Source organism: Molossus molossus, unplaced genomic scaffold, assembly GCF_014108415.1.
Source record: "Molossus molossus isolate mMolMol1 unplaced genomic scaffold, mMolMol1.p scaffold_m16_p_6, whole genome shotgun sequence".
In the NCBI taxonomy this organism is placed as follows: domain Eukaryota; kingdom Metazoa; phylum Chordata; class Mammalia; order Chiroptera; family Molossidae; genus Molossus; species Molossus molossus.
This window is the reverse complement of record NW_023425399.1, coordinates 99,696,951-99,718,719: the sequence shown is the minus strand read 5'-3', so window position 1 is coordinate 99,718,719 and position 21,769 is coordinate 99,696,951. Positions and strand designations below refer to the sequence as shown.

At 51.5% G+C, this 21,769-nt stretch overlaps 1 protein-coding gene across 1 annotated transcript in view; it reads right to left on the bottom strand.

Annotated features, from left to right (window-relative positions):
• MAPK4 (mitogen-activated protein kinase 4) overlaps positions 1-21,769 on the bottom strand; it is a 46,308-nt gene that overhangs the window by 6,404 nt on the left and 18,135 nt on the right. Inside the window, exons 2-3 of the mRNA XM_036246003.1 lie at positions 5,242-5,386; positions 3,638-3,799 (exon numbers count right to left, since the gene is read on the bottom strand). Coding sequence (XP_036101896.1) covers positions 3,638-3,799; positions 5,242-5,386 — 307 coding nt within the window. The remainder of the gene's footprint in view (positions 1-3,637; positions 3,800-5,241; positions 5,387-21,769) is intronic.

The following is a 21,769-nucleotide window of genomic DNA, read 5'->3' as shown; positions in this document are numbered from 1 at the left end:
TCATGACTTGGCTAATCATGTTACAGCTCAAGTAACGGAGGGATGCAGCTGAGCTCGAGGCCCAGGCTGCCGTCCCCGCAGAGGAGCTCCCGCGTGGGCCTCAGCCGCACCATGACCCTGCCCCTCACACCAGCCCTGGATCTCTTTGCAGGAAGATTCATCAATGATTCAGGAAATCAATGGATTCTGAAGGTCAGTGGCCTCCCAGGAGGACCCAGTAACCTTAGACTGAGAGATCAGTGAAGTAGTAGTAACTCTGATCGCCCCCAAACGCTCTGGGGCGGTGGGGCTGCTCCTGGGCCAGGGCTGCAGACCTGAAAGGGGATCCGTCTCCCAGGGCCCCGGGACGGGGAAGGACGGGGCACAGCAGACCTCAGCCCAGCTCTGGGCAGGGCAAATCTCCCTCTTTGGGCCTCTCGTCCCTCCCTGGGCTCCACCCTCTGACACTGGACCTTTTGACAAGGAACTGGAAAGCTAAAGCCTTAAGCATCAGGTGCCATCACTGTTATTGGCATTATTTATGAAGACTCAGCAAACCCTGAAGCTGGACAGCACTGACCCGAGGGCCCCTCCCCTGGCGAGTACGGTGCCCGTCTCCTCTTTCCTCGCCCTGACAGCTGTCCTCTAACAGGTGCCCGACGCTTCTGGGAAGGCCGAATGTCAGAATCCTTCCTTTGTCAAGCCTACATCTGTCCCCTTTAACCTCCACACTGAGCCCGGTTCTGCCCTCCACGGTCCCCCACATCAGCGGGTTCCCTCTTCCTCGGGCCTGCCCCTCTCCTGCTGCCGGACGGCAACCGAATCCCACAGAAGCCCCTCTCTGCCTGGCACACCCTGGCTATGTCTCCCAGCTGCCCCTGCAGTTAGATGTGGCAGTGTGACAGCGGCCATGGAATGCGGGTGCAAATGATGTGTGTACCCCAATTCCAGGCCTGGCCCGTAACACCCCCTGCAAGAGTCTCTGCTCTCTCTTCCCTTGGCTCCAGCGGGAACTTGGTGCCCTGGGGACATTGAAAGCTATGTGTTGCAGTTGGCAGGCGCTCTGACGGCCTGGGCCCCGGCAGAGAGTCAGGCTCCCCAACTCTGTGGCCTTGAGGTCGCAGTGAGAACACTGCTGCAGGGTGAGCCACAGGGATTTCAGGTGTGTCTGCTACAGCTCCGGCTTTACCTTAATGCAGGAACCACCACACCCCTCCCCAACGCCTTTTTGTTCTGGACTCAACTTCCCCAGGTGTTAAGGTGTTTCTAACATAACGAGGCTCCTGCACCATCCTGTCACCTGCACCATCCTGTCACCTTCCCGTGGTCCAGTGGATTCTCAGCTGGAATTCTCAGAATCCCAGAGGCTCTGGAAGGATTCTCAGGGGCCTCTCTGGAGGGGGAGGGACAGGGCTCTGAGGCCCTGATTCCCCCAGCTCCCCTTTGATCTGTTTTGTATATTAGGTTTCCTCATCTGATTTGTCACCGGTGGTGCATTTACTTCTTATAGTAAATGGAGCTCAGAACTGTGGTCGCAGGCCTGCCTCCCTGTCCTGCATCTGTGGTATGATGGCTGTGCCAGCTGCTGTAGGGCATGGTCACCTAGACTGTGTCCTTTGAGACCCCCTGCTGCTTCCCAGGTCTGTGGGGCCTCAAAAGCATAGCAGGGGGAGTGAACGGGGGTCACCAACTGGCTCTCCTAGGCAGGTGGGCTTGAATGCCCTTTCTCCCCGATACTCCACTTTAGATACCTCGTTACCCTAAGGCCAGAGGCTGCATGAGGGTACTGCTCAAGGCCCCAGATGGGAGAATTTGGGAGGAAGTTGGTATGTTGGGACAGTGTGGCAAGCCTGGCTTCAGTGAACATCTGTTCAGCTAAGGACTGAGTCCGACGTCATCAGCTGGGCATTTAAGCCCTGCAGCCTCTCTGCCCTTCTTCCCGCTTCAGCTTCATGCCCTGCACTCGGGTTGTGATTCATCCCGCTGATCTAGCCCTCACCGCTCCTCTGGGCCAGCCTGGCCCTCTCAGCTCTTGGTGGCTCCTTCCCCCTCCCCAAGTGCCCAGAGGGCTCACTGGCCTCTTAGAACATGTCCCTGAACCTTCGTTCTCATCTCTGGTGGGTATTCCCTGTCTTCCCAGCTCTTCTGCCTCTTTGAATTTCTATTCCTCGCACGGTTCTCTAGCCATGGAGGGATAACAGGTGGCTGATGCGTCTATCCGCGGGACTTTCTCTTACATCAGGCACAGTTCTGACTGTGCTGAGGCCAGGCCCACCCTCTCAGAACCAAGTCACCCAGGGGCGGCTGCTGGGTGGTTGCTTGGGGGAGAGGACATGGGAGACACATGCTTGATCCAGAATTCCTGAGAGGTGAACATACCTCTTGTCACATGATGGCTTCTACCAAGGCCTAGGAATTAAAATAAATACGGATGCTGAGTCTTAATTTGTGGTGAATCAAATAACCCCTCCTCCTTTTGAATGATGGAGAAACTGAGGCAGTTTACCGCCTGAATGGGGTCATGGCCAAAGACACGGTTAGTCCACGGTCTTGGTTTCTTGATGGAGGAGTGTGGCAGAGACTGCTAGTTTGTGCCCCGTGTCTGTTCTCTTTCATAACAATAGACACAAAGTGTCATGGAAAGAAGTATCCAATTCACAGCCTCCACTGCAGTGAGGCGGGGCCATGAGACTAAGTTCTGGTGACAGGACATGAGTGGAGGTGAGGTGTCCAAATTCTGCCTCATGACCTGAAGGGCAAGGGGACCTGCTCTCCTTCCTCACCTTCTTCCAGGTAGTAAGGGCAACACCTTAAGGTGGCAGAACAAGACAGAAGGGCCTTGGGCCCCTGGGTCCTATAGAGCAGGTCCACCATATTGGCCTTGGATGCCTGCTTTTCAATTATTATATAAGATTATTATATAAGATTATATTATTTATATATATTATATAAAATGTCTTAGTTTCTTTTTTCTTAAGTAAGAATTAAATTTGAGCCATTGAGAATGCGAGTCTCTCTTACAGTTGGCGGAACCTATATCCTACTTATATAGAAGCTTCCTAAGGAAGCCTCTGACAGGCATGAGGCCCAGCGATAACGTGATATCTAAGATGACAGAGCCACTGTCCGGTGCCCAGGGCTTTACAAATTCTATTTTACTCGCTTGTCACAACGGCCCTGTGTGATATGTATTATTACACCCATTTTGCAGTTAAGGAAACTGAGATGTAGAGAAGTTAAGTAGCTTGCCCAGGGCCAAACAGCTTGTCCCTGGTGGAACTAGGAGTTGAACCTGGCTTTGGCTCTCAAGCTGAAAAAGCTCACGCTCTCGGCACCATGCCTTCCAAGAAGGAAAAGGTAAAGGGGATCAAGGAAGAGAAGGAGGAAGGCAAGTGAGAAAGACGAGAACGAAAAGGAAGCAAGTCAGGGGTGGAATAAGGACCACTGATGGCTGCCTTGAGGGTGGCCTGCTGGCCAGACTCCAGGGGCCAGTCCTCAGCCTGGGAGTGGCCCCGGCAAATGCCGGCTGCCAGGGAGGGCCTCGCCTCTGTGGCTAGGGTCTGTGCTTGGTCCTGTCGGAAGGAGACCACCTGCCCCCGCCCACAGGTGATGCCAGAGTGCGGCCTCCAGGTGCTGGCTGGGCCTTCGGGCTCAGTACCTTCACTGTTCACTTCAGGGAGCAGCTTGCGTAGGGGCCGCTTCACCTCCCAGGTGCTGCTGATGAAGGAAGGCATCACCTTGAGCAGCTCGTCCTTGTCCTCCTCCCGGATCACAGGGATGGTCTCTAGTATGAGCTGCATCTGCTCCAGCTCGTGAGCCCCTGGGAAGGCAGATGCCACATGGTTAAGTGTGCTGCCAACGTGACCGGGTGTGTGGAAGCCCCAACGTGGCTCCAGGAGGCCTGGGAGGGGCAACACAGGACAGAGGGACAGCACTGGGCTGGGGGTCAGGGGCCCTGGGCTCTGGTCTTCACTTTGCTGCTAACTTGCTATATAACTCTGAGCAGATTGCTTGCCCTCTCTGGGGCTTGGCTTTGCAAATGTCTCTGCCTCTGCAGTGGAGCAGTCTGCTATAGACTGAGTCAGCCAGCCCTACGTGACGGGAACAGCCTGGCCCAAGGCTTTCCAAGTGCTCCTCCCCATGTGCCTCTCTGCATGTTCTTTACCAGGCTGGGGAAGGAAATGATTTCACGGCTAGGAAGGAGCCTTGCCCCTTGGTTTCCAATTAGGAGGATTCCAATTAGAAGTGGGGAAAATCAGGAATAATAAATTGGGCTTGGGGTGTGTCCTCAGCACACAGCCTCTGTGCCGGGTCTGTGGATCAGGATGGAGTCAGGCGTTCATTCATTCAACAAGGAGTTACTTGTTGAGCACCTTCTCCCTGCCAGGCATCATGCTGGATGCTATGAACAAGTACCTTTCTCATCTGTAAGAAGCATCAGCCTTTATGCGTCTCTGAAACTCAATTCAGCTTCCAGACCCAGGCCACACTGAGCCCTGTATCAGAGCCCTGGCGCTGCTGGTGTGGGTCAAGTCTGTCTCCTTGCTGTCCCGCTCTGACCTCCAGGCTGCTCTTACTTCCATTACTTACATGTTCTCTCTTTGCAGGAGGAGCCTTTCCACTTCCTCTGCCCGGGTGAATCCTCGATCAAGCCCCTCTGTCCTCCAGGAGTGCCCTGACTCGTGCAGCTGCACAGAGGGCCTCCCTCACCACCTATGGGGTTCCCGTCTGCCGGAGCTGGTGGCCTGGGCATGGCTCTTCCGTGTGCCCCACAATGCCCTGTGTGGCACTAAGCATATATAAATGCTGTGAATGCCAACCCAGAAAGTGGTGCCTATAGCGTCAGGGTCTGCTTTCAAGGAGCCCCTTTGGCCTCTCCCCGCAGTGGGCTCTGGACAGTCAGTTCAGGGACTCTGGGAACCCCTTGTGGGGTCCCCTCTCCCAGTGAGCACTCTAGACCAAGTGCTCAGAGTGGCAGGGAGGGAGCAGGAAGAGGCTGAAAACGTAGGGTGGATGTTTTCAGCGGTCAATCTCAAGGTGTTTGAATACAAGCGGTTACCTGATTTTGAAAGGTCTGCCCTCAAAGATTACTTTTAGTCTTTCAAGCATTTTGCCTGAAATGATAGCAGGTGCCTCCAAGTAGTGCCATAAAAGCCACAGAGGTTATTTCAGAGAGAACGTCTGGCACGTTTTGTGTACTTTGTTCTCCCTTTTTCTACAGTGACACCAGCAGTGAAGGCAGGCGCGTGGTTAGCAGCTTACCTGCAAAGAGCATCCTCCCGGTGAGCATCTCGGCCAGGATGCAGCCAGCAGCCCACATGTCGATGGCTTTGGTGTAGTTGTTCGGGGAGAGGAGCAGGCGTGGTGACCGGTACCACTTCGTTACCAAGCCTTCCGACAGGTAACCCTGGAAGACAACGTCCCCAGTTCCATCCATCCGTGGTGCCGATTCCCTCCCTCCCCCTTCTCCTTTCTTATCACCTGGAAACAGGACCCCCTTCAGGATCCCTTCACCCTCAACCCTTTCCTGCTGATCTGGAAGGGGCATTAGTGAACCGCGGTCTGATTATAGGGGATCAGATTAGTTCGTGGGGCTCAAAGGCTTTGGTGGGGGAATCTCAAGAAGCCCTGGGGTTCTCCTGTGTAGAAAGGGATTCAGACTATCAATATTTTAGAAGAAGTGATATCCTGCACTGGCTTGATGTAACTATGCGAAACAAATCTGCCCTCATCTAGTAAGAAGATGGACAAGTAAGAGCCGTACTCAAGTTCATTGTCGCCATCAGCAGAATAATGACAAGATACTGGCATTTAATTTATGCAGTGGCTGAATCTCAGACATAGCCATACATCTGAAATCAAGCCAGTTGCTTTGGTGCTGAGGGTCAGAATGCCTGCGCTGCGATGCCAGAGCCCAGCCCCCGCGGAGAATGGTAAGGCCAGCTTCCTAAGGCGCAGGTGCAGGCGCAGGGCGGTAACAGCACACGGTGGCAAAGGGCACGCGGCTTTTGATTTCAGCCACTGCTCAATGACCTGTGGTCTGGGGTGGGATCCCACCTTACACGATACAGTGACCACATAGGTGTTTTAGCACAGACAAGAAAAGATAGCCAGGCAATTTGGAGATTGTTCTTTACGTAATTCCGAACGCTCACCCAGCAGTAAAACCCGGGAAATGTCCATTCCAATGAGCTGAACGATCTCTCTAAAGTGAGAAAATAGACCCATTTGGGATTCAAGGGGAGACAATTCAGATCAAGGGGCTCCGAGCGAGATTCTGGAGATGGTTTTGTTATTTGCTGACGTAATCCCCTGTTTGGCATTTGAATTTCCCTTTTTACTGATGTAAAAATATTACGCAGGTTAAAACGTATGAAAAGTTCAGAAGCCCAAGTACCCATTTTTTTGAGCCAAGATGTATTGTTTACAAGCATTCCGAGAGCCCTGCATTAGGACAGCGGTTTTCTCTCTCCTGTGGCACACACTGCCTCAGAGTGGGGCCTCAGCTGGTGCGAGCAAGGAGGAACAGGAGGAAACCCCGAGCCAGAAATGACTGCAGCAAAGCCCTTCTTCGGCCTCAAAGCTCCCCCCAAATGAACTCTTTACAGTTTTTAAATGTAGCCCTTTCTCCGTCCTTTGGGCATCTACATGTGTGCATCCGGGGGCAGGAGGTCCTCACACCCACTGCCCTGCCTGGCTGACTCACTCAGGCTGCTTCCTCTCAGAAGCTTCCCGATCCGCGGGGATGAGGTCGGGTGCCCCTCCCCGGAACTCCATGGCCCCTGTTTCGCTACTGTTTCTTTACTTCTATGAAGGGCCTCGCTCCCCAGACCACTGGACTTGACCCCTCTCGTGGACAGCGGTATATCCATCCTCAGCCATTTCTGCATTGCCTAGCCCCAAGTCTGCCTCTTAGGACGTGATCAATAAACACTGCTGGATGAGAGAATGAACAAATGAATGAACCAACAAGGAATGTCTCCTGTGGTCTGAACTCCTTTCAAAATGAGGCACCTTTTGCAGAGACCACTGACCCTCTTCTTGGACATACCTGCTTTTCCAGAGAGTTCCAGTTCCCACTTTCAGAGGTGGATGAGTTCCCAGAATTTGACAGCCATTGATGCCTTGCCTTGTTCCAGAAAGAACCGGCAAATGTAAGTCCGTTTTGTAAGTCAGGTGTGTTGAGGGTAACTTACATATAGTAAAATTTGCCCTTTTTAGCATACAGTGCCTTGAGTTTTGACAAAAGCATAGAAGCACCTAACCACCATCACAATCAAGATAATAGAACAAATCCATCATCTCAAACAGTTCCCTGTGTCCCCTTCTGGTCAGGCCAGTTTTGCCTCATTCAGAATGTCATGTAAATGGATCGCAGCATGAAGCCTTTTGAGCCTAAATTCCTCATTTAGCATAATGCATTTAGACTCCTCCATGTTGCTAGGGGCTGAAGTTTGACTCTAAAAATTACAGAGACCAGCCAAACCATCTGTAGAAGGTCACTTCTGGGTGGGTGGGTTAAAAATAAAGGATGGTCTGATTTTATTTTCCAGGCAGAGGCTGACATGGTCAGAGGATGACCCAGAGGGTGACTTAATTTTTCCTTGATATGTAAATAAACAGTCGTTTAGGGAATGGAATCCCCCATAATTGACACCTGCCTATCTGCCCGCGTCTGGGGCTGAAGAGAAGAGGGGATGTGGAGGGGGGCAGCCTTCCTTCTGAAACCCCTCCTCTGAAAGGGAAAGAAAGATGGTCATTTGGGCAAGGCTGTCCCTGGGCCAGAATTATGGGCAGGGCCTTGATAGGAGTGGAGAAAGCTCCCCCCTGGCTCTCCCTTACCTTTGAATGAAAATCAAGAGCCTGCTGGATTTCTGTGAACTACTGCTCCTTCCCTATGGTTACTTGTCCCTTTGGAAAGGGGATTTCCCGGTGTTTCAGAAGCCTCGGGACAGAGGGGAATTCGGGAAGGTATTGTGCCTTTGCCGGTTCTGAAGCAGTGGGATCCTGGGGAAGGGGGATGGGAGTGAACGAGGGGCTCTCTTCCTGGGTGGGTGGGACAGACGCAAGAGGCTGGGGTGAGCCCCGGGAGGGTGAGCCCCCGGAGTCTGAGCAGGAGAGGTGCTGAGGTCTGCAACACGATACTGGTGGTCTAAATTCAGGTGAGGAGTTTCATTTGAGTAGATGGGGTGAAAGACAGAATTTTCTAGAAAAAAATATTCTTTAAAGAATACCCAGGAGTGGAGGCTTAATTAATTTTTAAATCCTCATCCAAGGATATTTTCCCATTTATCTTCAGAGTGGGAGGGAGTAGGGGCGGGGGGGAGAAAAACATTGATGTGAGAAAGGACTGGTTGCCTCCTGCACAGCCCCATCCAGGGCCGGGGGGCTAACTGCAACCAAGGTCCGTGCCCTTGCCCGGAATTGAACCTGTGACTCTTTGGTTCTCGGGCTGACGCTCTAACGCTGAGCCGAACCGGCCAGGGCGCGGAGGCTCAATTTTACCAGAAGGGCTCATAAATCAGTACACTGGCTCCCAGAATTCCCTAAATGGCTTTCCTGCCGAGCCCTCAGAGAAGATGGTTTCCGCTCCACCTGGTGGTGGGGCCCGTCCTCGGGTCAGACCTGGTCTCGGGGCTCTGGCATGGGCAGGCTGACTGAGGAGGGCTGGGTGGGACCACAGCTCACACAGGGCACACTGTCCTGCGAGCTGTCAGACATCACCCCCCCGAGGACTCGAAGCCAACGCTGCGGTTCTCCAGGCCCCTCTCGTAGACGAGGGGCGAAACGAATGGCCTGTCCGTTCCTTCCGCCACCTGGACCCTTGCTCCTGCGGAGAAGCCGGGAGGCAGTTGGACACGGCCTGTCTTGACCCTGTCGCGGGGGCCTTTGGGGTTTCTTCGGCTTTTGCTGTCCTCTCAGAGTCCTATCCAATGGGAGGCTTTGACTTTGAAAGCTTCACAGGTGTTTGAGAAATGACAATGTAGCAGCAGCTGTCCTGAGAGGAGGGCAGTTGGGGCCACACCAGATCCAGAGGGGAGGTGTCACCGAGGCCCCGAGCGCTCCTCCTTCAGAAGAAGCAGGGCAGTGGGGTTCACTCCCGGAGGCCTGCCAGGAGATGCAGGGCCGCTTCCCTCGGGCTCGCCCCTCTGCTGCCCCAGCAAGCCAGCCTGGGTCGGTCCGGTTCTGTGCCTCCATCACCTGGAGCCTGACCGCGTGGGTCTGGGGGTTGGAAGGCTGGGGGAGAAGGCATGATCCAGTGAGCCTCCGGCTTCATCCATCATGATAATGTACCTCCTGGCCTCGCACAGGATGGGGAGAATTTAAACAGGGACAACATTCTCCGAAGAATAAAAGCCAGTCAACTAGTGAGCGCGCTCTCTCTCTCTCTCTCTCTCTCTCTCTCTCTCTCCCTTCCCATGTCGTGGTGGGGTGACAGGGTGGGGAGGGTTGTTCCCCCCTCATACTGAATAGCTGCTTCCAGGCTAGGATGGTGGGGGGCTCTGAGAGCCTCACTTTCCAGCATGTGCCCTGGAAGCCGTGTGTCCCTCCCTGTGACCCAGAAATGAAGATGATTAAGATCCTCCTTGACTTCAAAGAGCATCTAATGTGATTAGAGAGATAAAAAGTTTGATATGAGAAGATGATCGGAAGGACCGGGAAGTCCTCTCGGTCAACATTTATGTAGGACGTGGTCTGTACTGCACACGAATTTTACATGAATTTTTGCCTTTTACATGAATTCCCTCAGCGATCCTCCCATCAGCCTCTCGACGCAGGCTCTTCACGGGGTAGGAACACAACTCGCCCAGAGTCATGTGACTGGGCCAGGGTGTCTGGCTCCAGAGCCCATGCTCCAACCTGTATGCTGTGGGACCTCACCACTGTGGATACTAGTTAGGGTCAATGATCAGCAGCAAGGGCTCGAGGTATGCTCAGAGGGCAGAGGGTTGATCTTTGCTCTCAGGTGGGTCAGCAAAGGCTTCACAGATTTGAGTTGGTCTTGATGAATGGGGACACCTCAGATAGCTGTGCTGGGGAACACTGGAGGTGGTGATGCGGGGCCAGGTGATGGGGAGGGAAGACCTGGAGTGTGCTCAGGAGAAAGACACATCTGAACAAATGGGACATGGAACAGGGGCTCAGAATCTGGTCTCCAAGGATCCCCTGCATCAGAATCAGGGGAACTGCTTGTGAAATGTGCGGACTGCCCAGAGCTACTCATCTCCATCTTAAATGAGCCCCATCCCCGTCTGAGAGCCCTGGCAAGAACAGAGGGAGTGTGAAGGGCTGCAGGGTGCAGAGCAGGGATGGTGGGCAGGATGGGGGTTCAGCCCAGGCTCTAAGGGCCCTTGCCCCTTCTTACCAGGGGGAAGGGTATTCCTGCAGCAAGGCCGTTGCAGACTCTGCACTCACAGCCTGGAGAAGCTTGCAAGCCTGGCTGCAGCCTCGATGCTGCTCTCTGGATAGCAGGGGCTCAGGGGCTGAGGAGCGCCCTTGGGCACCATGCTTCCTTGGGAGGGGATAGGAATGTCTACAGTTGTCTGATCTAAAAACAACTTTGTCAGCTCTGGCTGGTTTGGCTCAACCGTAGAGCGTTGGCCTGCGGACAAAAGAGTCACGGGTTTGATTCTGGTTAAGGGCATGTACCTTGGTTGCAGTTCGTCCCTGGCCCTGACGTGCAGGAGGCAACCAGTCGATGCCCCCCCCATCTTATGATAAATGGAAAAAAGTATCCTCACGTGAGGATTTAAAAAAAAGAAAGAAGCTAAGTCAGGTAAAAAAGACATCAAGCTATGGGGAAGTAAAACGTTTAGCCTAAGGGGCTGTTGCACGGGCGCGGTGCGTGGAGCATGCCGGGTGGGTGTGCGTGGCGGGCAAAGGCGGTCACACGAAGAGTGGTGAAAAGTGGGCACTTTCACCCTGGAGAACATGGGCGGGAGCCGGGAGAGCTGCCGTTAGACATTTGCAAGGCTGTCATATTGACAAGGAGTAAAGCTTGTCCTCGAAGGCTCTGGGGACAGGCACGAGGTAAAGTATGAGACAGATAGCTATGCAGGAGAATACTAATAGCTAACATTTATTGAACTTCTCAAACTGCTGTAACTGCTTTATATGGATTAACTCATTTCATCCTTGCAGCAACCCATGAGGTAGGCACTCTCTCACCATAGTCATCTTACAGTGAGGAGACGGAGGCACAGGGGACAAGCAACCTATCCACCATCACACCAGGATCCACTGGCACAGCGGGGTTCATCCCCAGGCTACATGGGTATAGCACCTTTGATCTGAATGCGGGGTTCTATTCCTTTTCACAGAGCCCTCTAAAGCCATCAGGGCTGTCCAAGGACTGGGTCCTAAGTAGGCAGAGACGTCCCATCACAGAATGGACAGCTTCACGGGGAGGCATGCCAACACCACCCTCCTGGTGGATGCTGGAGCACAGCTTCTCAAACTTTGGGGTGCACGCGAATACTCAGGGTCTTGGCTTAAATGCAGATTTCGTTTCATGCGGTGAACAAGGTGACGGACTCGGACCGGCGGGCCCTGGACGGTCTCAGTGCCCTGCCCCACGGAGTCATGATTGCCTTGCTCAGGGGCCAGGCAGATTCTCCAACCCAGCAGCCGCCAGATCTGTAACAGGGTTGATTCTGTGTGCTACACACACTCATCCAAATACCACTTAGAAAAACACCACCATCCCAGAGGCCCAGTTTAACCAGAAATATCCGGCCTCCCTCTCCACGGTCTTCCTCCTCTGAGGGCCTGATTCTTATTGTGCTAATATCTGTATCAGGCACATGTTAGAAGCCTTTGAAAAAGAAAAGACACCACAGCCAAATAGCCTTTCTTCTTGCTGACTCCAAATTCATTCTATTAAACTCATCTCCATGAAAATATGCAGCAGGGACTCTCTCAAGCCGAGGAGAGGAACGCACAATCTTAAAAGCCCAGCACAGTCATTTGTAAGGCATCTGGTACATTCTGTTTATGCAGCTAAAATACACATGGGCGAAGAAACAGCACAGTTAAATCAGCTGCACTGAGTTTTCATTAACTTCTAAGGTGCCCTGAACGGTGATCTGCTGCTCCCCCCTTCTCACTGCAGGCTCTGGGGATTCTGCCCACTGCAACTCACCAGCTCTTCCCTGGTTTCCATGGAAATCAACCGAAAGCCCAGTTAAGTTCCTGCAGCCCCCATGCGTTCATTTTACTTAAAAAATATAGAATTGCTAAATGTGTATATATATATGTATACACACACACACACATATCCATCCTCACCCGGGGATATTTTTTCCATTTATCTTCAGAGAGAGTGGGAGGGAGGGAGGGAGAAAGAGAAACATTGATGTGAGAGAGACACATGGACTGGCTGCCTCCCACACAACCTCGACCAGGGCCAGGGACAAACTGCAACCGAGGTACGTGCCCTTGACCGGAATTGAACCCGAGATTCTTTGCTCCTCGGGCTGATGCTCTAACCACTTAGCAACCGGCCAGGGCTAGAATTTTTTTTTACTTTTTTTTATTTTTGGTACTTGCCCTTAGCAGGAACTGAACCCAGGACTCTCTGGTCCGCAGGCCGACGCTCCAACCAGAGCCAAACCAGCCAGGGCTAGAACAGCTTTTTAAAAACTAATTTATTTTTAAATATGGTAAAACACACATAACGTACAATTTACATCTTAACCATCTCAGGTGTACGGCTCAGGCGTTAAGCACGTCCGCATTGTTGTGCAACCATCACCACCATCCAGCTGCAGAATTTTCAGCTCCCCAAACTGAAACCCTGCACCCGTCCATCTGCAGACTCCTTTCGTCTCGCAAAACTGAGTCTGCAGCCACGAAACACTCTCCAGGCCCCCTTCCCTCGGGCCCTGGCAAGCACTCTTCTCTCTGTCTCTATGAGTTTGATTCCTCCAGGTACCTCATGTAAGTGGAATCACAGTGTTTGTCCTTGGGTGGCAGGCTTATATCACTCAGCATAAGGTACTTCCCTTTACTTTCAAACAGCAGGAAAGGGGGGGCCATGGAGCTGAGCTTGTTGTTGGGAAGCACTTTCTTGAAATGCAGTAGTCCTCTAACTCAGCTAGCGCTCCACGAGCTTGGGCATTACCCGGATGGGGTCCACATCACGAACTCTGACTTCCATTACAGTTCAGAGGCATGGCCTAATGTTCTGTTTCTCTGGAGCTGTACCGGGATCGCCTGCTCTTAATCCCACCGTCCTCGCCAGGACCAGCTGCCGGGTTGGTTAGAGAGGTGGGTGGAGGGGAAGCGGCTCCAGCCTCGGTTTCCCCATCTGCTTGTGCTGCTGGCCTCCCAGCTTTCCTCTGTGGGGCACGAGCGTCCTAGGAAGCTGCATCACAATCAACAGCCACCTTTAAGTGATGGGCCCGCTGGGCTAAAGTGATTACGTTTTAATGGGCCAGTCGGTCTGTGAGCAAATGGCTCCTTTTAGGAAGATGCATTAACTGCCATAAGCAGACATCTGTCTCGCTGACTTGTAAGGGGAAAGCTGGTGGTACCCTGGAGCAGCAGCTCTCAAACCTGCTACCCCTTAGAAGCACCTGGGGAACTTGAGAAACTTCTGATGTCCAGGACCCCTGCTGCACCAGTTACACTGGAATCTCTGGGGGCACATCCAGGCACCATTTTTGAAACTCCCCAGGTGATCCCAATGTGCAGTCACATTTAAGAACCAGTGTCCTAGAGATCTTGGCTTCACCTGCTTTGGAAAGGTAAGCAAGCAGTCTTTTCCTAGTTCCCCGATTAGTGCAGGCTTCTGTTTCTAGCTTCATTCAAGATGAGATAAAGCCTTGAGTAGCCAGAGGTCTTCCCCAGATGGCTGACCCACAGGAAGTAAAAATGTACTGGAATATAACCAGTAATAACAATAGCTGCCATTTACTGAGCACTTACCATATGCCAGGCCCTGTGCCGGGTGCTGCTTTATTATTCATGCATTTAATTATCAAAATGACCCTATGAAGAAAGTAGAGAGGTGAATAGCTTGACCAAGGCCAAATGAGGCACTAATTGGCAGGCCTGCGATTAGATCCTGGCAGTGAGCAGAACAAAGCCCCTGTAGCCATGGAGCATACATTTTAGTAGGAAAGACAGCCGACCAGATAAACGTGTAATATGTCTGGTGGAGATAGGGCCAGGAACAAAAATAAAGTGGGGCGAGGAGACAGAGTGACAGTCTGGCTGGGTGGCTGGAAGGCCTCTGTGATCAGGGGACATGTGAGCAAGTGAATCACAGAGAGACCTACATGGGGGTGAACATCAGAGAAGTTGATCTCTGAGCCCCAAGTCTTCCTTTTGTCCCCCCAGCACCCTGTGGCCATATGAGGGCTCTCATCTTCCTCCTCACACCTGGCAAACCTTCCCCTCAGATCCCTCATTAACATCCAGGTATAAATAACTGAGAACAGCTCAGAGAGGGGGAGGAATCTAATATTTGTGGAGCATTATACTCAAGAGATTTTGCCAGCATTAGCTCAGCTGACCTCATGACAACCCGTAAGATAGGTCTTTATTTTTTCATTTTAAATCTGGGGAGATTATTGCCGGTCCCTCCCCTCTGCTTGGCTTAGCTGGCGAGCGCCTTGTGTTCCTGGACCCCCTCCTCTCCAAATCCGCAACTCGGCAGTAGGGGAGGCCCTGAAGGCAGGGACAGCTGCTTCAGCTCCGTCTGCGGTGTGCAGGGTAGACATTCAGTTTAAATGTGGTGCGCAGATGGGATAAGAACCTTAAGCTAAAAGAATGATTGACAGGCCCATGGTGGAATTTCAGGAATTGACCACCAGTCAAGAGGAGATTATTTTGAAGTTTGTTGGCCATGTTAAAATCACAGGACAAAGGTAGTTGCCACGTTCAAGTTCGGTCCTTGGAGATCTAGGCGCTCCCTCGGGTGGGTGTGGCTGTGGCTCTCTAGTTGACATTATCTTGATGCTACGGTGCAGTGGCTGGGCCCCTTGGGCCGCTGATCATGCCAGGGGAGCAGCCCGGAGGTCAGGCTCAGCACTTTATTGCATCCATTCCACCTCCACTTTCAAAGAGAAAGAGAATATCAATCCCAAAGCGCTTCGGAGTCATGTGTGTAATAGTAACGTATGTTTGCCGGGTGCCACCCTGAGCTCACTCAGTGTTCTTCCATTTGACTCTCTTGACACTCTCACAAGGTGGGCACAGTTACTGTCCCTGCACCAGGGAAGGCTGTGGGGTGGGGGAAGCTGAGACAGGAGGTCAAAGACACAGTACCAAGGTCACTCAGTCCACCAGCAGACAGTTCAGTCCCCACGTTCCTCTCGGGCCACCAGCCACCCATTTCTGCTCTTCCCCCCGGCTGCCTGCACACCCTGCCCTCACCGGAGGGCAGGAATTCCCCTTCGGCGTGCAGAGTGTGCCCAAAGGATAAAGGGAGCTTCCTTGGGCTTCCCTTTCTCAAAAGGCTCTGGAGTCTAAACCACCACCTTTGTTGAAAGTAACTAAGATGGAATTAACAGACTAAGAAAAGTGAGAGACACGTTGTCGTGGTCTTGCTTTTTTCCACTGATGCAGGATCAGGTGGCGCTTAGACGGGCGTGGCAGACTGTAGAGCCTCCAGGTGGCTTAATATACGGATGACTGTGGGGAGGGCCTGGCACTGTGCCCCAAAGAGCTGCGCCCCGAAGGTGTTAGAAGATCCTCTCTCACGGGGTCCTGCCAAGGGAAGGAGCCAGGTCCGTGCGGGGCTCCTGCTGCAGAAAGACGCTGACCAGGGCCTGGCCTGTCTGTGGGAAGGAAGTAGCTACCTCCAGACCATGGTAGAAGGAGCCAGACAAGCCCTGCTCCCTCTGGATTTGGCTACCTGCCCGTCCTGGTGTTGAAAAGTCTCGTTTATAGTCACTGCTTTTAGTTAGAACAGTGTTTCCCCAAATGGGTTCACATCCCAAGGATGCTAATGGGGGAAGAGAAAAGTGTGTGGCCAAACACCCTTAGGACAGGCTGACAACATCCAGTAAGTTTGCTCATAGTCTCAGATCTCCTCGATGAGGGTCTAGGATGCAACACTCCCCACACCTCTGTGTCCACATGACCACTTTTTTCTAGGTGCCTCTTGGGGACCAGTCTTTCTCAGGACACTCAGGAAATACTGAGTAAGGGCCTTGCTAACATGTTTACCTGGAGGAGAAAACACACTGAGCTGTGAGCCCACTGTCCTCTATTACACTGGCAACGACCAACATCACGACTCCTGCTGGATGGGCTCCATGCGAGTGGAAACTCACCCGCCTGCCCCACTGATCTCTGAACCCCTGTGGCAGGGACCATGGGACTTGCTGTGCCTTCTGAGACCTAACGGCAGGTGGCTGCATGTTACAAAAGCCATTAGAGATGTGGGGAGTACAGGTGTCCTGGGTGAGGAGCACTGAGCACCCCACCCTTGCAGGGAGGAAGCAGAGGCACCAGGGGGTGGAGGAAGGCTGTGGGGATGAAGTGGAGGATGGCAGAGAGGCCCCGAGATCCACTCCAGCCCCTCTCCAAGGCTGTTTCTGTCAGGGTATAAACACAGCTGTCTGACCCTGACCTTGAGAGGGGGCTTCCTCCTTGGTGGCCAGGCAGCCTACCCCAGTCACATTTTCCACCAGGGACCACATCTCTCAGCGGAAACAGTTCTCTTCCTAGAAAAACTGCGGGGCCCGGAGTGTGCCCCACTTTGAGGTTGCCCTTGTGCTAAAAGAATGCCCGGTCCTCTGCCCCAGGGGATGTGGGTCCAATTCCAGAGGCTTTGTTGACAGGTGTTATTGTTTCCAGTGGGTCTGGCCCTGTGTACGGTGCTCTCAGTTGGGGGACTGTCCTCAGGGGGCTATGACCTAGTCTGGGCAGTGACTTTGCTGGTTCAACTGCAAGGTCAGTCATTAAATCAGGGGACTGTCAACATTGGGTGAGGGAGGAAGAATGGAGCCGACACCATGTGAAGATGAAAAGAGAGAGGGCCAGGGTAGACCCAGGTTTGGGAGGGGGAGCTCTTAAAAAATACAAAATTATGAACATAAAATTAGGTATAAAAGTGATATTTATTTATTTATTTTTATTGTTGAAAGTATTACAGATGTTCTTTTTTTCCCCCCCATCGACCCCCTTCTTCCCATCCCCACTCCCCTCTTGCCTTGATATTTATCTTTCAATCAGAAAATTGCAGCAGATTTTAAAAAGCTGGCAAACACCACAAACATCCCAAAACTTGTAAAAATAACATTTTTACTAATCAGTTTCTTGGCAAACTGCAGGGAGTATCTCTCCCGTGACAATTTTGTAAGATAATTTTCAGAGACAGAATTTAAAGCGAATCTAGCCTTTGAAAGATAACTTAGTCTTTCCTGCAATATGGTTGACACTTTCGTACAGTGGCTATTTTAGAAATTTCTCTCACCTTTCAAACTAGTTCTTGGTAATGTCATACATTTGCAGGATTATTGTCAAATGTGGGGAAAACCCTAGCAAGTATTCTTTTGTATATGACTTGTAAGATTTGGTGGAATTTCCTGTTTTCTTATGTGATGACTAAACTTATTCTAAGAACTGATGATGCTCATTAGCCAGGCTGTCCATGATGTCCCAGCTGTGGTCCTATGGTGGTAGGGTGGGCCACACAAGGACTAATAGAAGTTATTTCTATACCGAGGCAGCTGGCAATAACTTAAGAGTATGTAGAAGTAACTGCAAACCATATAAACATATCCCATTAAATCCAAACTAAACATACCCTTAGCTCAACCTCTGCTTAGGCAGACCCTCCCAATGCCCAGCCAACCACCACCACCACCACGAGCAGAAGTGTGGTGGAGGGGAAGTCAGGGTGGAAACAAACCACATAGCTGCCAAAATATCTTATTTTGTAAATGTTCAGCAGTACGTGACCATGTGAACACATTGTCGGGGTCCCTCCCGGGGCCTTGGGAGGGCCGTGCAAGCGAGAGGCGCTGAGCTGGCCTTCATGAACTGCATGGTAAACCCGGCTCTCCAGGAGTAAAAAGGCCAAAGAAGAGGTGACTGGCCAAGGAAGACAGGGAGACATCTGGGAAAGCGAGGACACATTCTGGGAACCTCGAAGTAAAGCACGGCGGGGCCTGTCTTCTCACAGACTTGAGAAAACTTGTCTGGAGAGCTTGTGAAGGGGCCCTGGGAGGAAGGTGCGTGTAGGGGATGGTCACCGAGAAGCCAGCGTGGTTCTGAAGGATGTTTCTTTCTGTCCTCACACTGACAAACTGGTATGATTTTGAGCCACCAGAAAAGGTCACTGATCTCCTCCCTTTGCCATCTTGCTCCCTTAGATTCCTTTACCAAGGGCCCAAGTACTTCGTTTTACTTTTAGAGGAACAGCTGAAAAAGCAAATTCCTGGCCCTCCCCCACCCAGGAGAATATACAGTGATTTTCTTCTCCACTCTCAGCAATGCATCTTAAAAGTGTTTGGAGCACTAAGGGAGGCAGGAGAATGCAAGAGCCCAGGACACTTAGAGGGAAGTGGGGCTCTGAGGAAGAAAAGGAGCATGAGAGGTGGGAGTGGGCCCCAAAGATAGTCTGCCTTCTTCACAATTTTCAACTATCTGGCTTGGTGGGTCTTGCCACCCTTGGCAGATGGTTCTGCGGAAGAGAGCTCTCTTCACTTCACTATTTATAACAAAGCACTACTAGTGAATTTGATTTTCAAAAATGTGATGCGGGCAACAGTTGTGTGAACCTATCATTTATCCCTTTTCACAGCTGTATAGTATTCCAGTGTAGTTACAATCGGAGTCTGTGAAGAGGTTCTAAGTATTCTTTTGTTAGACTTACTTCTAGCTATCTGTTGTATAATAAAGAATTTGGCTGGTCTTTATTCCTGGTTCCTGGGAGGGAGCCTCTCAACCCTTGGAATTCCCTGAATGATAGGAGTGTCTTTGTTATTCATGGTGGGCCCCTCGATAGTTTTGAGATGGGTCTGGTTGTGTCCCAAGACCAACCATGTGATTAGAGCATTGGAGGACTAGAGACTGAGTTCATTCAACACAGTCTTCCAGGGTGAGTGTCACTGGGTCATGTTCACTCAGACCCACAGGTTCTGCTGAATAACTCTTGCATCTCCCCAGGAAGCCCCACAATTGCCCCTTAAACAGCCCCTCCAGTTGGATGGAGGGATTCAGTGTCAGGGAGCATCATCCCATAATGCTCTCCTGGCTCTCAGGTGTCTGAGCCCCATCCTGCCTCACAGCTGGGACCTCATTACCTGTATTCCCCAATCTGCTCTGCTCAGTGGGTCCACAGGGCAGGCAAAGCGCTTTAGAAGTCCTTAGGACTGATACCATTCATGGCGCCCCTCTCCTGTATGTAATTCAAATAAAACCCTTACAAACCATAAAATAAGTGCAAGGACATCTGTTTTAAATTGTGTTCTCCAAAATTCATATGTTGAAGTCTTAACGCCCAGTACCTGTGAACGTGACTTTATTTGGAAATAGGGTCATTGCAGATATAAAACATTATGAGGTCATTAGGGTGGGCCTTAATGCAGTATGACTAGTGTCTATAAAAAGGGGAAATCTGAACACAGACCTGCTACATAGAGAACACCATGTGAAGATGAAGGCAGAGTCAGGGTGATGCACCTACCAGACAAGGACCAAAGATGGCCAACTAACTACCAGAAGCCTGGAGAGAGGCATGGAACACATTCTCCCTCACAGCCCCCAGAAGAAACCAAACCTGGTGACCCCTTGCTCCTGAACTTCAGCCTCCAGAACAGAGAAACAGGTTTCCAACAGGTTTCTGTGGTTTAAGGCCCTAGCAAACTAATACAAAGCCCAACAGAGGTCTGGTTTTCTCCCCACAATGATTACTTTGATTTCTGTTAAATAGCCAAAATCAAACTCTTTCCAAAACTTTTGGGTGTCCGTGTTCTGCTGGTGCCCTGGCTCTTGGGATGCACTGAAATACTGTTGGGTTTTCTTAGCCGGATGACCTGGCTCCGGTCTTCCCCGGTGCAGCCTGCACTCCCCGGCCAGACAATTGCTCAGATGTTGTGTCTCTGTGTTAAAAACATGAGCTCTGGACCTGGGTTAAAATCGTGGGCCAGCAACTTACTTCCTGGTGACGTAAAGCAATTTTCCTAACCTTCCCGAGCTCCAGGCTCCTCATCTGCAGAACAGAGATTGCACTTCATAAGGCTGCTGTCAGAATTAAACAGAAAACAAACAAGAAGCACCTTGCTCTGCATAGAGATGCTACTCTGCCCTCCCTTTCTCCATCTCGGTTTTGATGGAGATTTTAATGCTTCCCTTTGGCTTATTATTATGTCCAATTTGCCAGCCTGATTTCTCAGGTTCTTCCTGTCTCCTCTCGCTCCTAGACTGCCCACTCTCTTCTCTCCTGGAGTCCACTGGACTGTGTAGGACATGTCCACCACCTTTGCCTCACCTGAATGCCCCCTCCCTCCCTTCCTATCGAGATCCCAACATCCCGCAGGGCTCACTTCATGCCTCACCTCTTCAGGGTGTCCTCTTTCCAAATGACCTCTAACCTAGAGGAGAAATGGGGCCAGAAAGGGAGGAAAGGAAAGGAAAGTTTTGACAGAAGACCCACCTGGATCAGCCATTCCCACCAGGTACGTGTCAGCTCGTCTGCTTTGCTGAAATCTTAGTCCATGCTCTCGCCTTCCAGACTGATCATTCCTGACAGGCAGGGAGCAGCAGAATAGTAAACCCTGTCCTTTGTCAGACATGTGGATTCAGACGAATTTCTTAGGGTGCCTGGGAGAAGGAGAGGTGTCATTTCCCTCTCACAATGCTCAGCAAAGAGTTTTCACTTTCAGTGTGTGTCTGGCACTGCTGACAGAGGCGATGTTAATGACTAACATCTGGATGCCACGTTGGCACTCTTCCCGTCTCGCAGTTGGGTGTGTGGGTGCAGGGTGAAGGAGGGAGCAGAGCCGGGGGTCGGCAATGAGGAAAGAGGGGCCAGATCTTCCTCAGCGAATTACTGGCCATCTGTACGGTCTCACCAAAACCATCTCTATACAAACAACTTCCTGAGAGCCTGTTGTGGGGCCGATAGCCCCACCTTCCGAGTAAATTATGTGGGGAAATAATCTGGGTGTGCAGGAGGCCACTGTTAAAATGCAGAAGGACAGCTGTCACTCATTCAGTGAGTATGACGTGTTCCCAGTTGGGGGCAGACATGCAGACATGAGCCCACCTTACCACAGGGCTCTGTTGGGCAGAGAGGACACCACATGAAATATGTTTTTTTTAAGTTGCGTATCATTTAGGAGTTAGCCGGTTGTTTCTCGTTGGGACTTTGAGGAAGCAGAACACCAGAGGTGAGGGCCAACATGCTTGGCCCAGGGGACAGAGATTGTAAAAGGCATCAGTGGCCCTGAGTGGCCCAAGGACCTTGGGTACACGGGGGTCAGGAGCTCCAGGGAACACAATTTTAAAACATCTGCGGTGGAAAGAGCATTGGACCTTAGTCCTGGAATAAAGCCCAGGTTCGCCACTCGCTAGTTACATAAGCCTAGGCAAATCTCTCTAAGCCTTAGTTTCCTCATCTATAAAATGGAGACAACAATACAAGCCCTACCTACGTCACAGGACTTCACGGAATCAAATGATACGGTCCCATACATGGAAAGCAAACACGTGAGAAGTATGAGCACACTTGAGAGTTCTCCCCAGCCCAAGGTTCTATTATCATTCCCATTATACACACAACGGGCTCCTTAAAATGTCCTGATTGTAATTTCACATCCTGCAGGGTCAA